Here is a 16,987-nt window from a genome sequence, read left to right on the forward strand (position 1 = left end):
TAAAAAGAATCCTCATCAAGTTGACGAGACTTTTGAATGAATGGAAAAGAGTCGGTCGGGCCGTGCCTCCTCCAAGAGAGCTTCCTCCTGTTTCACACACGCTGTGCTCTGATTGGTCGGGAGAGCTGACCAATCAGAAGGCAGCGCGGCCGCTCCTACTACTGCCTCCGATGCGGTCTTTTGATTGGCTGACGGAGAGCGACGATTCTATATGAACCGGCCCGCCAATGATGCGTTTACGTCCACGTTCAAATTGTTGGACTTTGGTTCGCGCTATAGGGATGGGACGAATTATGAGCCACAAAGTCTTTTTTTTTCAGATCGTTGTTGGGTTCTTGCTCAACTCGGGACTGTCTCGCAATTGATTTACTTTTACAACAAACCGTATGGAACTATAGGTTCTTTAAAATGCGTCGCGCCTACTTCCGAGAAGCGCACACAATTAATCTGTGTGGATTCTCGTCTCTGGTTCGATCACGGGAAGTTTTTAAAAACTGTTTTTGTCGACTGATCGAAACGGTGCGTTGACATCAACATTTGCGTTATTTGACACTTTCCGTTGAGGCGTCTGCGTTGATAAAAACGGTGACAATTTATCCGGCGCTAAAATGTGCGAGAAGAAGAAGCAGTGGGAAGGATGGCTTGTGGGGCCGCTGCGTGGACGGACAACTGCGGCCACGCCGTGCGAGCTCTCGGGCCGTGCACGTCGACTTAAATGAGCTCACGCGTGGCTGCGGTGCGGCTGTGTGCGCGTGCGCGAGGCGACCGATGAATGTATCGCTGAGGAATGTACAGAACGCCTCCCCCACACTTGCAAAGCCCTCCACCCCCTTCGATGGACTCCTTCCATAGGGGGGGAAGTAACATCAAGTTGGGAGTCTCTATCATTTCCGATGTTACTTGGTACACGTGGTCCAGATTTAACCGCGAAGTGGGGGAACACCGTGATTTTTAATTTGTTTGGGGTCCTTATTTGTTAGGTTCAAGTATGTCCTAGGTACCAATCAGTTGTTGCCGGCCTCGCTTACGTGAAGTCCTCGCACACCAATGTATACGACACAATCTGGATTCTGTCATCTGGTGAGAATTCTTTACGTTTTTTATTCGATCTCATCTTTGCTCAGGTGGGTTTTCGCCTAGTGTTTAAGCGTGTGCGACGGAGCATATACTGAGTGACCGTTTCGAGCGCCATGTTGGAGCCTGGCAGGGCTTTTTAACGTTCACTGATGTCTCCTCACACAAGCCGGCGTCTTAAGACTTTTTTTTGTTTGAAAACATACATCCACGAAGCCCAAGTGGATCCACGCAAGCTCCCCCTAAAACAACGAACGAACTGGCTGGTTTTTAAGCTCCCCCCTCCCTCCATTTTTGCTATTCAGATGCCAACCCTCATGTCAGTAGTAAAATGGCGGTGTGTGTGTTTTGTGTGGAGCACCTTCAAACAAGACACTTTCTATTTTTTAACATAAAAACGGAATTGCATCACACTTGAGTCACATCAAATAACTAATAAAAGAGTGACATATCTCATATGTAAAAAATGGGGTTGTTAAAATTAAACTATTTTAACTTGTACCGTAGCATGTCTTCCGTCTTGTGATGCTCCAACGAATACATTGGTACTTTTATTTTAAATGGTGAAAATGTTGCTGTTTTTGGTCGTGACCTAGCAAGGCAGGCTCGTGTCCTCTGGATCAGAAAGTAGACGTCACGAATTGCTTTATTATTTCGAAAGCTGCTACGACACAAAACTTATTTATTTGATTAACTGATGTCATTTCTGAAAAAAAATGTAGGCTTTAAATGAACGGCTGTTGATTCAACGAGCTCATTTTTGTTCATATAAAACTAGTTCACGTCTCCCAGTCCATAAATGTGGTTAAAGTCCCAATAATCATATTTCTGATACGTATTTGTATTTAACTGAACGACTGGGCGTAATTTGGTCGTATTTTAGAGTTTCAAGATTTATGTTCTCTGTAAATTAGTCCTTCGATGTTTTGGTAAAAATGACTGTGAAAGTAACCACTTATTTTTCCACATTTGTACTTTTGTCTGTTAGCGTGGAATTGGTTAGTTTGCTAATATGTGTACAGAATTAGTTTTTTTTTGTTGTTGTGGGAATATTGAGAATGCAAATTTGTACGATCTATTAGCTTGTTAGGCTATTAGGCTAAATCGTCGTTATGGGTAATTCACATTGCATTCGTGCTCTGAAAGTTGTTTCCATCTTTTATTCTGTCATTCAATTGCGATGTTTGATAAAGATTATTTTGAAAGACCATCTGTATTCCATACTGTGTTTATTCAAAAGTTGTGATTTAATTTGAATAAAAGACGTTTTCAGTGAAAACTGAAGTGGGGTGGGCAAGCTTGGCACTAAGTGATTTGCATAAATAAGTTTTGATATGGTGAAGGTCAGGGAAAAGGGATATTTTGCATCTGAATATAATACATTTAATTTATAAGCGCCTTTCAAAACTCAAGGTCACTTTACAGTCACAGGATAAGTATAATATGAGCAGAGCAGACAGCCTACTGACCATGTATATAAGTGATTTAGAGTTAACATAGGCCACGTAACATTTTTTTGATAGCGCAAGTACTCAACAGGTTACACCAGGTTAGCAAGTTGTGTCGATGTACAACAGGAAAAAAAAGTTTGAAATGTCTCAAAACGTGCCGAATGTAATTTTAAAAAAGGAGCCCCTGCGCAATTACGATTCACGTCAGACCACACTCCCTCATATCGCTTAATTGTTAGCCGTATGCAGCTTACGACATCAAGGCCGGCCGGGGACCCTTGGGCCCATTCTGTCGCACAACAGGCCATAAAGTGCATTTCTGAAACATAAAGCGCTTATCCGGGCGGTCTACAGTTGATCAAGCTATCAGCAGATGACCCCTGAAAATGAACCCGCGTCAGAGCTCTTGAAACGTCACAGCTTACTATAAAATCATGTTAATTAGCTGCATTCTTTTTTTGGTCCACGCAAATACGGTTGCACTTGTCATGGAATTGCATAGCTGCCAAAAAGCGTCACGTCAAAAGGTCACGGCTTCAATAACAGACGAAAGGGGAAAAAATGGAGGCGGGGGAGCATAAACATGACACACAATGAAAGAGATAAAGAAAACAAGGCGATGCGTCCATTTTTTGCCTTGAGAATGTTTTACTTTGAACCTCGAGCTGGAGAACTTTCCAGATTGTCAAACATGAACCAATGTTATCCCAACATCCATTTGAATAAACCGCGCCACGATGACACTAAGGGTTTAAAAGCGACAGTGTTTGAAACCCAATTTCAATTCGAATGCACATTTCGTGGCAAACTAATGAGAAACTTCTCAGAGTTCATAGTTGCATTTCCATAGACACCCTCCCCCATCCATAAAAAGCCAGTGTTTGATCATAAAAGTCAAATGGTGACCTTAAAAAGTGTCGGCAGAGATTCACGCTAACTTCCCACAAGATTCGATTCCCACTGTGTGACAGTGATGATTATTTGAGGTCATAATAAAAAAATGGAGCGAGAGGGGGCGGTAACAATAAAAAATAGTTTGTGTCCATTACTCTCGCATCATGAAAAAACACCCTGCGCATGTAAACTACCTTGAAGTCAAAGTGCAGTGTGAATTTCGACATGCTAAGTTCATATCGGGTGCAGCACCTCAGTAGCGCCCTGAAAAAACAACCACAACAACAAAAGACAGTCAAGGCGAGTCAGTGGCTTGACACCCTCCCCCCACCCCCCTTATATTTGATCAAAATAGCGACACAAACCCTATTGAGTACATCAGAGTCCTCCTATTCAATTAGTTGGATTCATACTTACTTTGGTTATAGGAGCGAGACCAGGAAGAATTTCTGTATCTCTCGTCGTTTGGTGACGGGAAACGCCTGCGCCTGTAACGTTACACATACAGACGTGAAAATGGAGTCGAGCAACAATTGAATTGTGAGAATGACTTGCCCGTATCTGTAGTCGTACTCTTCGTAGCTGTCATATCGCCTGTAGCCTCGATCGTAGCCGCGGTCGTAACTATGATCGTAGCTTTGTTCGTAAGAACGCTCGTCACTCCGGTCGTAACCACGGTCATAGCCTCGCTCGTAGCCTCGAACACGATAAGAACTCCTTCCCCTCGGGAAAGCCCGTCCGCCGCCATCATCATCATCATCATCATCTCTATTCAAGAAAAGAAAAGAGGTTTGAAGGAAACGGACTCCACAAAACAAAAGGGGAAAGGTGGGTTCGACGCTTACATCGTTTGTTTACCCATGTAAATTCCAGGTGTAGGTGTATGGGCACGCTTGGTAATGGAGTAATCGACTCTGATTGCCCTCCCGTCTATCTCCATCCCGTTGGCTCTCTCCATTGCCTGAGAAACAAACCGCACGAGTCAAAAGATGAACGTCAGCCCCATATATGGGCGCTCCGGGTCTGGCACGGAGCAATACCGACATCTAGCGGCGCGCTCGTCTAATCACACCCGTCCAGCAAATATGGAAACGGCGCACGTTTGCAAATGTCCCCATTGTGGGACCAATAAAGGTTGTCTGATTCTGATTCTGATGCGGCCAATTTATGTCTGACACACGGGGACAATTTGAAAAGAGGTTTGTTGACTTGAGATGACACCGCGCTGGACGGTGTCATGAGTGGCACAAAAGCAGAAGCCATTCGGGTCGGTAAAAAGAAAGGAGTCAACGGTACGTACCTCCTTTGAATCTTCCAGCCTCTCAAAGGAAACAAAGCCAAATCCTCGCGAGCGACCCGAGCGATGGTGGAACACCACGCTGACGCCGGTCAGGCGACCGTATCGTGAAAACACGTGCCTCAGGTCTCGCGCTGTGGTGTCCAAGCTCAGGCCAAATATCCCTAAACATTTGCTGGGATCGGGGTTTGCCTACAAATTCAAATTCAAAACAACAAAACAACAACAACAGTTCTATGTGATTGAACACAAGAAATGGCACACGCCACGCTTGCGCAAAACACGGCGGGAAGATCCACCTACCCGATCGGCAAGCCCACTGTGGCTGTTTGTGTCTTTTCTTTCAAGGCTCTGCCGAGAGAATGAAATGAGAGCCATGGTTATTGGCTGCTTTTGATCTGCCATCCCTTGTCAAATTCATCACGGCTCTGTTAACTTGGATGATTCGTCACAAGGCAAATAGGACCGTGTCACAAATTAGTTGCCACTCGCCCTGAGCTGAGCTTTGGGGCTGCGCTTTGAGATGGGGGAGCGACTTTTCCTGCGACGGGAGTCAGGGCTGTTGGAACGAGGCCGAGATCTCCGTGGGCACGGATGAGATGGAGAGAGTGAGTGACTACCATGGCGGATAGAAACCGGCCTCGAACCAGAGCTGAAAAAAACAAAAAAACAAACAAACAACAACAACATGCGTGAGGCACAAAGGTGATACATTTTCTTACAAAGTGGACAGAAACAATATTTCACCTGTTTATGAACATGAATAACAACATACCCCGATTTTGACGGAGAACGGGATCTGAATGGTGAACGCTTGGATTCTCGGGATGGACTCTGGGAGCTTGAGCCGCTCTCCGACTTGGCATGAGTTTGACTTCCGTGTTCGGATTTAGATGAGGACCGAGATCCCTGTTGCCATAGCGGTCAAACATTTACACTTACAGCGCATGCATTTATGACATTAATTACATTTTTTTACACATTAAACAGCATACAATGTAAACTGTCCAGACACTTTGTGAGCAACATCAAATGAAAACGTGATTCTGCGTGAAATAAATGCTACTTTAAAAAAATACATATTGAGAGGGTCTATTAAGAGTGTCAGCGTTGAGAAATTTGTTACAAAGTCCCACAAGTGTCCTTGAGAGTTTTCAAAGGCGCTTATTAATACAAAGTCAATAAAAAAAAAACAAGTCCATCTAATTCAAACATGCAGTTTTATGATCAAGCAAGGTTTATTTAACCGATGGACATACTTTGTCTTCCGTTTTTTTTAATAAGAACATTTACAGAACTTCTCGTCAAGTTTGTAACAGCTGAAAGCTCTGAAGGAAAAGTTAACCAAAATGAGACTGGGGGTAATTGTTACAAAATGTCATCGATCGAAGACTTTTGAATAATTGAAGAATTGCTTTTCGGTTAAAAGTACGCGTTGTTTGACGTCGTGCAACGAGTCAGGTACAAGACTATCACTCCTTACCCGTCTTTCGTCACCTCCCTCGTCGACGTCACTCATTTTCAGGTCATCTATCTACCGAGCAACCTTTTTTCAACCAGAATATACAAAAGAATTAAACAAAAACAAGAAGTAAAAGGTTGAAATTCGAAATGTTTTGGGTTGAGGTGTTCTGCGACAAGAAAATGGCGCGCGAGGGCGGAGCGATGATGTCGCGCGTCATACGTCATTTCCGATGACGACTTCCTTGCATATTAAAGCGGGCGACATTGCGTGTAAACTTGTCGCGTTGAGGATGACGTCATGCGCGAAAAACGTCAAGTACACACAAAAAAAAAAAAATCACACTAAGTCGTGAAAGGACAGTATTTCGACATAAAATCACACTTTTGAATTTAGATCCAACACGTATTGGACGTTCTTGTGGACTAAATAGTATACGGTACGACACAGTTATGACACCGGTCATATTTGAACCAGTTTATTGAGTCTGGTGGACTTGGGGTACAGTTCAACTGTGCCAAAATGAGACATTACAGATATCGTCCACGTGTGTTGATTTAAAGTTGAGTATGGTTAACAGACATCATTATGATGCACATTTGAAAGGTTTCACCGAGCAGAGATTGATTTTAAAATACTCTTCCGGCAATTAACAATGGTCTCCCGCATACACTATAAGAGCACTACCAAGAGTGGATTATTAGCTCATTATTTGTTCTAAAATGTCTACAGTCACAGTGCAACACGAACCCTGAATGCGGATTAGCAAATGGTCAGTCATCTTCACAGCACAAAAGATACTGACTGACCTTGCGGGACATTCATTCCATGGAGTGAAATCACTCCCAAGGCAAGTCAAGGGAAAGGGCCACGTTTCAGCCACAAACGAGATGCATTTGTTGTATCGTCAGCTTCGCATTGAGGCTGAACACTCTTTGGATTATCGTCTCGACGCAACTAATCACATCTTATTGCATCGAGCAATAGTCCGCAGCACAAATACAGCAATTCAAACGGGGAGTATTCTGTTCAATTCAGCAGGTTGACATCGTATCAACTATACAACAACTATCGTGAGCCCAAATGCGCTTTTCACAAAGGCCGAGACATATTTGAAAACAAGTACTGTACTCGTAATAATACTATTCAATGATGCCATTATATAAAAATGCAACTTTGAAATAGAAAAAATGCACGCTGCAATTGTGATCCAATATAATAAATACTACGGAGCGCAAAAAAAAAAAGGGGAGGCGAAAAGGAAGTCTGCGGACATCTTGGAATCAATTCAGACAAAGTGGGATGAGCCGAGAGACCAAAACAAAGCTCAAAAATGTTGTTGAGGCTTTTTGGGGCTTGGGGAGTTGAAGCGCGACGTCCCAAGATGACTGGCGGCTCGCTCCTGCCCGGAGGCTCTTTGCGCGGCGGCGGCGGCGGAAGCCAGGACCGTCCCGTGGGAGGCGGTACTTCCAGACGCATTGGCGGCCAACTCCAGTTTGAGCAGCCGCTTCAGGATATCATCCAGCAGCACCGCTATTGTCCTCTTCAGATCCGCTGCGTCAACAAAAGTACATTCGTCATTCATTCGCTGCCATCACAGGAGAAGGTTTGCAGCGGGTGAGCAGCGGCAGCCACAAGCGCCAGCGTTTACTTCACATGGAAGTAACTCAAACAGATAGAAAGCTAGCTAGCTATATCATTAAGATAGTTAGCTGGCCAGCGAGAAAGCTAATAGATAGCAAATAAATCAAGTTATGCATGCTTGAAAACGCGGACAAAGGAAAAGGCGCCCTTTGACTTGTAAAGAGCCGCCGGATGTCAAAAGAAGCCCCGGTCAGAAATGTTTTCCGCGAGGGGGCAGCATGTGCATTTTTTTTCCATATTAGAGCTTTGTTCCAGCTTCAGCTGTTGTTAAAGCGCTATAGAAAACCATATGGATGTATTGCATTGTAATTTGGCCATCCGCCCTCATTTCAAAGTCATATAACTCCAGACCCATGTAACTTGGGAATTAACTCTTTTTTTTTCTCAAAGATTTCTTAGGCTGCATTGAATGATGATGTCGTCCTAAAACTGAATATGGCTTGAAATTGGAGCGACAATGACAAACAAAACTCCCCCGTTTTGCACATTATCTGCCAGTGGATGAGTTAAGCAACGACACGTGGGGCAAAAGTCGGGAAAACTGTGATGCAATAATGACCATAAGCAGCCATGGAGGTCCCTCGCGGCCCACCGGCGGCGTTGTGGCTCTCCTCCGTCAAGACTTTGACATATCGCCGACTGAGCTCCAGTATCTGCTGGCGGAGCTCGGCGCTGCTCTGGTGGCGAGGTTGCCGCACCGTGTAGCGGAGCAACAGGAGTCCCCACGCCAGACCGAAGATCAGGAGCAACGCGCTCAGCTTCTGCGACGTGTTGCGTCGCAGGAGAGCGCCCGGCATGATACCGAGGGATGCCAAAGGATGGTGAAAGGCGGGCAACGGGAACCTTGTCGCTTGCGGGCGAGAGCCGATCGCTCAAGTCTTTTTCAGCATTTTCCCAAATCGCGTTCCAAGAAATTCCTCCGCTCTACGTGGCTCACAACGCTGTTCTGCAAATAATCAAACATGTTGGTTTTTTTTTTTTTTTCTCGGATGATCATCACAAAAAAACGCCACGCCATTTTTCTAGATGTCACAGGACGCTTCTACTTCTGGATCAAGGCACGCGGGCGACACTCGGGTTGAACGTTGGCCGATCGCCGAGTGGAAGCACAAAGTACTCGTGCTCGTCCGACCTGCAGATCGGCAACGAAACGATCGGATAGTGAGCGCCAAGAATTTCTGTCCGTCTCTCAAGTTGACCTGCTTTGACTGCACGAAAAAGCAAGCGCCAATTTGCAAACGGAGCGGCTCGCTAACATCTCCGGTACGCGAGACTAGACAAGGGCGCGTCTTGCGGTACTTTGAATACATCTGGACGCAGTTGCAAAAGGGGAAGCGAACGTGTAGCGACTTTGCAATTACGTGTTAGCCTCACGTTAGCTCGCTAACTGCGCGAAGATAAATAATAACCCAACAGGCGATATAGTTCACCTCGGGCTTCCTGCATCCGAGGTTATCTTGAAATCGGAGATGTAATAGCCACGTTGCAACCAAACGGAGGAGGACGAGGGCTCCAAACCCAAAAGGATGAACTCGCAGGGTTGTCGCGGTCGCCTTTTCAAGGGGAAAAAAGACGTCCCCGCCGTCTTTATGCGTCGCTTAGAGGCTCATCGTGAGCCGAGACTCGAACCGGCAATCGTTTCTTCTGCGAAGCCGGGCAAAACCCCCCGAGCTCGGTCGGCTAAAGTGCACAGCCGGAAATCAAAAATGCAAGCAAGCGGGCTGACCGTCACGGTTCCCTCCAAGGGTCGCCGAGCCTCGCCGCAATGCATTGTGGGACTTGCGGTCTTTGCTGCCATATACGGATGGCAAAAAGGGACAGTTACAAGAATACCCGCGACTGTACTTTAATCTTCGATTAGGTGTTAAAAACACTTCCGACGTACACAATTTCGATTTGATCTGAATGTGTGAACTGAGCTCAGGTCGCTAAAATTAGTCTGGCGCTCTTTTGAAGCCTCGAGTGAACAACTGCAGTACATTTACCGGCCGTTAGATGGCTCCTGGGTCATTTCCGTAGCAACGTGGCAGAGAAAAACAACCATTTGACAGTTAAAGCAGCGTTCTTTTCTAAAAAAATAAAATAAATAATGTTTAAGATTTGATCGACGTCCCATTTACGATAGACTTTCAATGATTGGATTTCAGACTAAACATCCATCACGAGAATGCAAAAAAAACGTCTTGTGGTGAGCCATCGTGATTAGATGCCGCCATCCTCCAATCAACGCGGATTGTTTTGAATGTTATCAGTCGACAGCGAGCGACTGAATTGACGGACGTGCTCTTTGGGATGACACAAGAGACATTTGAGCAAGTTCAACACATTCGTCGTTACCGGCCACGTCTCATCTCGGGAGAACCCAAAGGCTTGGCCGCTTCAAATCGCAAATGCCAAGAATAGAATTCAGAAGCTTGAGCTCATCCGGCAGCGACTCCGTTAACTCATTCACTGCCAGAAACGTGCAAAAATGTGTCCGCTCCAGTGCCAGGGTTGTTGTCATTATCACTGGAATTCCAGGACCAGCAGAAGATTGACCTTTGGGACGACATCAACATTCAGTACGGTGTTAGAAACCTTAGGTGCTCTTCTTTCACGAGGAAAAAAAAAAGGACATTCCTAAACGATATGGCCCTGGAGTTATATGAGCTTGTACAAAATACAATACATTTATTATAATTTTATAGATATTTCTAAAGTATATTCATCTATCATATTTACTTTATAGACAAATACACTTTTTACTTAAAATATATACGCTATATTTACTATACTTTTTTCAATGATTAAAGGTGCACCTTATACTCTGGTGCGCCTTATCGATGGAAAGTTTGAAAATGCACCATTAATCGTGGGTGCGCCTTATACTCCAGTAAATATATGGGTATGGAGTTATATGAGCTTGAAATGGGGGCGGCTGTCCAAAATACAAATATAATAAAGTACATACATATTGGTTCAACAACAGCTGAAGCTGGAACAAAGCGCTCGCAAGGAAAAGAAAAAACATTGCCGGAAGCCACGGCCAGCGCTTTATCGGCACTCAAGCATGAAAAAAGCCAAACCCCAAACAAATTGGGGAGCGGCGCTGGATGTCATCTTATCAATTCCCGAATAAATTCAGGAATGGCAGTGAATGAGTTGATAGCAAAGCCCCTGTGATGTAAGGCCCCGCCCCCCATGGTTGGTTTTAGCGTGCAAAAAGGTCGATGCGCGGATGTCGCTTCTTCTGGATCGAAAAGCGTCACCGCAAAGAACAGCAGCAATTCATATTTGTCTACGCGACACTATTGTCTGCTATTGATTAATCCTATTCGTCACGCTGGATCAGAAGCGACGACTGCCGATTTCATCCGCAGCGCATATGAGGAGTGAGGCGAGTTTCGCCTCCTCGATTGGTGGCACACTTTCACACACAAAAAGAAAGAAAGAAATGAAATTAACACGTTCAATAAAAATGGAGTGAGTGTGACGTATGCGTTTGCGAGCACCGCCTGCAACTGCACGGGTGTTGGCGGACTCCCGGCACCGCCGTTCAGGGTTGCCTCATTGTTGTCTTTCATCTTGTCACGTTTTACTCCTGGTTTTGTTTGCTACTTTGGACCTTTTTGTTCTCCCGACTTTGTTTTTGCAGATGTCGTTCCCGCCGACTTGACGGAGTCCGATTTGTCCTCCGTGTGTTTCCAACGCGCTCATGTCACGACCGCACGCGATGAGTCTCCAGATGGACGCCGGCCGCTGTCTCGCGGGTGGCGCCGAGGGCAAAGAATTCCGGTTGCGCGTGAACAAGGTCACGGCTGCACCTGAGTCTCCATCACCGCGGCGCTCGCGGGATCCCATGTGAAAGCTGACAAAGCCCACGCCAGGTGGATTTCCGGTCGGCGTCAATCAAACATTCTCATTCTGGCGCAGCTAGAATGAGCGCTGTCATTTTTTTCCAATCCAAACCTTCGACTCTCTTCTTTGATCCGAAAAAAAAGTGAAATCCTAAATGATACGGGTCTGGAGTTGTCTGAGCTTGAAACGGCGGCGGGGCGGATGTACAAAATACATCTTGATTTATATCGCGCTGACGCCGTAAAAAAGTGCAAAGATGGACAAAAGGCAAACATTGCCAGAGGTCTGACCGGCTCGTTACTGGCACCCCCGCAAGAAAAACAAAAACCCAAACGGATCAGGGAATGGCCCTCTACGTCATACGTATTTGCAATTCCCGGATACATTTGTGAATGAGTTACGAGTGACAAAATGAGTGATGAAAAATGCTCGTTTAGCTAATACGCTATCAAAAAATAAAACTAAACGATTTCCCATTGCTTTGCTCAAATTGTGAACTGAGTAGCAATAAGAAATGTGAACTGAGCAAATAGCAACTAACAGATACACCTTCTATGTTTTTTTGGGGGGTGCGCATCACACGTTATTGTTTGCCACAAATATAATTGGAGCTAATTGCCTCTGCATAGCAACCACATTTAGGAGACGGCAGCCTTTTACTTTTGCTTGAACGACATCACTAGCATGGCCTGTTCGATCCCCATGGAAACCACACCTCCCTTGACTGACAGAGCGCGACCAGAAAAAAAAAAATAAAAACAAAAAAACAAGAGGCAGCCACAGAAGATGAAATTGCCAATTACGTCGCATTGAAATACTTCATTACCCCTGTGACAGTTATGGGATGCAACTGTAGAAGGGGGCGGGGGGGGGGGGGGGGGGGGGGGCATCATTCAGCATAGACAGACAGTTGCTGGTCAACAACCAATTATCATACTGACCCAAATATTTTAAAAAAATGAATTAAAACAATGACAAAATGGCTGACACACAAGCAAAAGACTTGATATGTGTATTATGACAGTCCAGTCCAGTCCAGTCCAGTCCAGTCGGGGCTTTCGTGGTCACCAGGACCGCAAGCATCAAATTTCCCTCTTGAGGGACTTTTAACTTCTTTGCTGCCATTCGGGAATTGAAAATATGAGTTTACTTTTTACATGCTTGGGTGCCGATAAAGCGCTGGCTATGGCTGCCGGCAAAGTTTTTCTTTTCCACAAGGGGGCATCATTGCCCCTTTATTCCATATTAGTGCTTTGTTCCAGCTTGAGTGCCTTATAAGCCAATCTGTATGCATGCATTGCATTGTATTTCTTTTGTGTCGGGATTCATTTTTCTGTTGCTTTGACTTCAAGACGGCGCCGCGAGAGTTCACAGCAGGTCCCGTATTTGGGGTTTCTACTTCTTCCTTTCCTTTCTTCTCGCTTTCGTCACTTTGCTACTGCGAAATGTCAATGTCACCACCGTGAGACGAATAAAGGCCAATGTGAGAGGACTTCAAATAAACCGGGAAAATGTCCTCGGTGGACATTTTGGCCACTGTCAATGAAAGTGACAGCTTTTTTTTTTTGGGTTTGTGGCTCGCAAGCAAGCCGCCGTGTTGGATCCGATCGGATTGAGATGCCGGTCATTCTTTGTCAGAATCGTCTTGACCTTTACACGCGCAAGACCAGATCAAGATGAAAATGACGGCGAATGTTGAATTTCCGCAGATTTGTACCTTGGCTAATTTGAATGGTCTTATTATTCTCTTTGGCTGCGTCGTCAGTCAAGGCGACATTCCGACGATATGACCTTTTCCCATCGCGCGTCTCGTCCGAAGCTGTTTGGCGCGGACGCCGGCGACTTTGCGGGCGGCCGTCATCCGACAGGAGTCCTCCCGCCAGGATGGCGCCGCGTCGCACCTGAGCCCAACAAATGCCACCCTTACAACGGCGTGACCTTCTGTCCAGATAACTCCAGACCCATATAACTCAGGAACTAATTCTTCTGTTGGCCGATGAAAGAAGAGAGTGGAAGGTTTCGAATGCTGTTATTGAATGTCGATGTCGTTCGTCCTAAAAGTCAATATTCTGCGGGTCATGTGAAAATGACAAAAACCCTGGCGCTTGGAGTGGACACCTTTTTTTGCACCTCATCGGCCAGCGAATGAGTTCAGGTTAAGGCACGTCAAACGCCGGGTGACCTTTCAACTTCCCCCAAGATCCCGCTACATTTGTCCACACGTTGAGGCCATTGACGCCACTTCCCGAAAAGAAAAGGAAAAAAAGTGGAAAATGGCTGCTGATTGGCGTTTGCGTGTTCTCTCACTTGTGTCTCATTCGTCATCTGGTGGCAAAAGCGCCAAAGCATCCTGCGTGACACAAAAGGCCTTCGCCGCATCCCCAATTGCTGGCTGGGATGGCTGACTTACAAAAGGATGTTGAATGGCGAGTAAATGAAGCGCTTGCTTTTTCCACATTCATTTAAGAGCTATTTGGGTGGGTGCTCGCGCTCGCTCCCTTCCTTCGGCGCCGCTTTTTTTGTTGTTGATGCGCACGTCCTTTCGGGAAGAAAATGACATTGAAAAGTGATTCGAGGGGAACGTTCATTCATTCATTCATTCGGGCGCTTTGAAATGTTCTTCTTACCCAGGCGCCATCAGGAGACCTTTTTTTTAACGTCAAGTGTGGATCACGCTTACTTTTGTGACACTTGCTCTGAAGCGATATGCGCTCGTCCAAATCTGTCGATTGATGGCGTCTTCACGTGTCCACCCAAAAAAATACGCTCGCTGTCCGAATGTCAAATGACATTCCCGGACCGCAGCATTCAGCACGACTGGCGAGACAGTCATCCCTCCTTTATCACTGATTGCGGACCGGGACCGCCCACGACATATGAAGAACAGTAATGTAGCAAACCCTACGTAGAATAGCAAATTGACACGCGGATGAGTACAAAAAATATTTCTAAGGCCAAATTGAGTCTGAATACAATACGGGGCGTGCATAAAGAAGCATCGTAAATGTTTTTCGGGCAGTCCAAACTCAAATGCAATCAAGTCAACAGTCCACTATCAAAATCGAGTCTAATATTTACAGGCTTTTCTTCATGTAATAGATTCATTGACGTTGTCATGGCGGCAGAACGTTGGCCTCCCCTCAGTTTGTATTTTAAAAGTATTTATTTTTCTCTCACTGTCATCATTTTCCTCTTCTTTCAGAATTTGCTGGATGATTTTGAAGGCGGCGGGCTATTTTGGCTTGTTTTAGTGAATTGTCCAATGGCGTGTTCTCCGGGCCAATCCGCTTCGGCCCGACTTAGCGCCAAAACAAGTCACCACCGTTCAAATGTACTGGAAGCAAAGTGCTGGAAATCTGGTTTCCGTCAATCGTCGACTCATTGTCAGGCGTGGCCGAATCAAAGCCATATTTTAGGGGAGTGAAATCATGGTGGCTTTGGTGCGTTTACAGCACGGTAATGCCTCAAATTGGACAAAGAAATTCAAAACTAAAGCTGCTGTTGTTTTACAGAACTTTTGTATGATTAGGATTATTTTTTGGCTTCCCACTAAGTAGTCAGGGATGAGTGTCTCATAAACTCAAGAGCTTTTTGGACCTTCACCAAAACACCCTCAGGTCCTCTCTCAAGTGGATCAATTCAATCTATTCACGCTGCCTCAGGCGGATAACCCGACCGGACGCGTCAAGGGAACAAAATATCACAGCGGCGACTGGAAACAGACTTGAAACTTGACTATTTTGGCTCGTTTCAATGAATGACACGAGACGTTTGTCGAAAGAAAACACCAGAGCAATGACAGCATCGGCGCTGACGCCGGCGTGCGGCTCTGACGCGCGTCTGCCGCAGCGCGCCTATAAAGCGCGGCGCGCGCCAGCCGCGCTTCACTTGTCGGAGGAGAAAGGCATCAATCAGCATTGCACGGCGACGCTTCATCAGAACAAGAAATGTAAGTGGAACCCGATCGGGTTTCTCACACTTGGATTGGGGATGATGAAAGATGGGAAAAGTGTCAGCCAGGTTTCTTTTCCCGCTCTTTCAGATGCGTTCCAACTTTGTTAGTTTGGCGGGCACGGCGGCATTGTTGACGTGGGCGCTCCTGTGCTTGGGTACTCCGACAAATGGCTACCCGCTCAAACCAGAGAACCCCGGCGAAGACGCCCCTGCTGAGGATCTGGCCAAGTACTACTCGGCCTTGAGACATTACATCAACCTCATCACAAGACAGAGGTAGGATCCATCCAGCGCACGGAGGGGGGGGCGGTTCACAAGCGTCATTGATTCCTCCAAACCACTTCCTCTATCACACACCACAGAAAACATCCAAAATAACAACGCCGCACTGTGGGATGTAGCGTATTTTCGGCACTATAGGGCGCACCTCCAAGAAAAGGTTGTTTTCAAAAGCTGACCGTGCGCCTTCTGGATGGAAAACAGATATCATTCGTCAAAGGGGCCCCTTCCTTCCTTATCATGCGCTGCTACCGAAAAAAGGTTTTGAAAGATCAAAGTCATTCGTTGCATTGCACAAAAGATGGTAAGACGGCCTCTCCATGTAGAAAAAATGCAAGGATGATTTCCGTGAAAGGCTTATTTTGTCACCTGCCGTGGCCATTTGTCAGTGAAAGGAGGAAGATAAAATCGGATAAAAAGAGGTCATTATATGGGTCTTTATCTGCACCCAAGCATAAAAAAACAAATGAACAAATTCGGGAATGGCGCTCTACGTCCTATTTTCGAGTCCTGAAAAGAATCGTCAACGGCAGTCGATGAGTTCATTGTACTTGATTTTGGTTTCTTGGTCCTCCAAGGTATGGCAAGAGGGCCAATCCGGAGATTTTGGACACGCCGGCGGCCCAACTGTTACTGAAGGAGAGCGCCGACGCAATTCCGCAGTCAAGGTCCGTCACGTTCACTCTCTGTGCAAGTCAAGCTCTTGACTTGGCTTCAAAACATTTTGTCCGGCGGCGGAAGCAGAGTTCAAAGGAAGCTAACCTCTGTCTTTCTAAGCAGATACGAGCCATCATTGTGGTGAGGAGGTCGCGGGTCCATCTGCCCTCCTGTGTCAACGTCATGTCGTCGTCGTACGAGCACCAAAAGGAGCAGCAAAAGGAGCACCCTGCCCCGCTCGCACGCCTCCTCCTTTGTCCGCTTTGCACCATCCAATTGGAAATATTCCACGCAGGCTCCTCATCGTTTGCAAACGTCTCCAATAAACCGGGGGACCGGGTACGTCGTTGGTAGTTGGTAGTTGGTAGTTGGTGCAATTAAAGAGTCATTATATGAAATGCCTGTTGCTTTCTCGGTCTGATTGCAAAATCAAGGAAT

The 16,987-nt window shown here is 46.0% G+C and overlaps 4 protein-coding genes across 6 annotated transcripts in view; 1 reads left to right on the forward strand and 3 right to left on the reverse strand.

Moving 5' to 3' along the window:
• Positions 1-16,987, reverse strand: part of ago2 (argonaute RISC catalytic component 2) — a 70,103-nt gene that overhangs the window by 25,371 nt on the left and 27,745 nt on the right. The window contains exon 21 of one of the 3 annotated variants that reach the window (XR_016113463.1): positions 8,635-8,768. The exons of 1 other annotated variant lie outside the window; for it this stretch is intronic. The gene's annotated coding sequence lies outside the window, so the exon portion shown is untranslated. Of the gene's footprint in view, positions 1-8,634; positions 8,769-10,090; positions 10,361-16,987 lie in introns of those variants that run through there. One more of the 3 variants, XR_016113464.1, reaches the window with a different exon arrangement.
• tra2a (transformer 2 alpha homolog) lies at positions 2,372-6,391 on the reverse strand. Its single transcript, XM_089023253.1, has 9 exons — positions 6,200-6,391; positions 5,492-5,625; positions 5,209-5,368; positions 5,020-5,067; positions 4,720-4,908; positions 4,265-4,380; positions 3,975-4,187; positions 3,837-3,907; positions 2,372-3,683 (listed from the first exon to the last, which is right to left on the reverse strand). Exons 1-9 carry the CDS (start codon positions 6,233-6,235, stop codon positions 3,673-3,675), a joined length of 978 nt encoding a protein of 325 aa, XP_088879379.1. The 5' UTR covers positions 6,236-6,391; the 3' UTR covers positions 2,372-3,672.
• On the reverse strand, positions 6,641-8,619 carry ccdc126 (coiled-coil domain containing 126). Its single transcript, XM_088986968.1, has 2 exons — positions 8,382-8,619; positions 6,641-7,732 (listed from the first exon to the last, which is right to left on the reverse strand). The coding sequence occupies exons 1-2, from the start codon at positions 8,617-8,619 to the stop codon at positions 7,506-7,508; spliced, it is 465 nt and encodes a 154-aa protein (XP_088843094.1). The 3' UTR covers positions 6,641-7,505.
• On the forward strand, positions 15,489-16,959 carry npy (neuropeptide Y). The gene is made up of 4 exons (XM_089023171.1): positions 15,489-15,608; positions 15,702-15,889; positions 16,471-16,560; positions 16,673-16,959. The coding sequence occupies exons 2-4, from the start codon at positions 15,702-15,704 to the stop codon at positions 16,692-16,694; spliced, it is 300 nt and encodes a 99-aa protein (XP_088879297.1). The 5' UTR covers positions 15,489-15,608; the 3' UTR covers positions 16,695-16,959.

This window comes from Hippocampus bargibanti, linkage group LG20 (assembly GCF_051943395.1).
Source record: "Hippocampus bargibanti isolate YZ-2025 linkage group LG20, ASM5194339v1, whole genome shotgun sequence".
Lineage (NCBI taxonomy): Eukaryota > Metazoa > Chordata > Actinopteri > Syngnathiformes > Syngnathidae > Hippocampus > Hippocampus bargibanti.

Excerpts from the sequence above, each read along its gene's own strand:
- tra2a (XM_089023253.1), bottom strand. The coding sequence starts at position 6,235 with ATGAGTGACGTCGACGAGGGAGGTGACGAAAGACGG. Across the intron at positions 5,626-6,199 it reads AGGGAGGTGACGAAAGACGG|GGATCTCGGTCCTCATCTAA; the intron begins GTAAGGAGTGAT and ends CTATGGCAACAG. Across the intron at positions 4,188-4,264 it reads TACATGGGTAAACAAACGAT|AGATGATGATGATGATGATG; the intron begins GTAAGCGTCGAA and ends TTTCTTGAATAG.
- ccdc126 (XM_088986968.1), bottom strand. The coding sequence starts at position 8,619 with ATGCCGGGCGCTCTCCTGCGACGCAACACGTCGCAGAAGCTGAGCGCG. Across the intron at positions 7,733-8,381 it reads GACCTCCATGGCTGCTTATG|CGGATCTGAAGAGGACAATA; the intron begins GTCATTATTGCA and ends TTGTTGACGCAG.
- npy (XM_089023171.1), top strand. The coding sequence starts at position 15,702 with ATGCGTTCCAACTTTGTTAGTTTGGCGGGCACGGCGGCATTGTTGACG. Across the intron at positions 15,890-16,470 it reads AACCTCATCACAAGACAGAG|GTATGGCAAGAGGGCCAATC; the intron begins GTAGGATCCATC and ends TGGTCCTCCAAG. Across the intron at positions 16,561-16,672 it reads GACGCAATTCCGCAGTCAAG|ATACGAGCCATCATTGTGGT; the intron begins GTCCGTCACGTT and ends CTTTCTAAGCAG.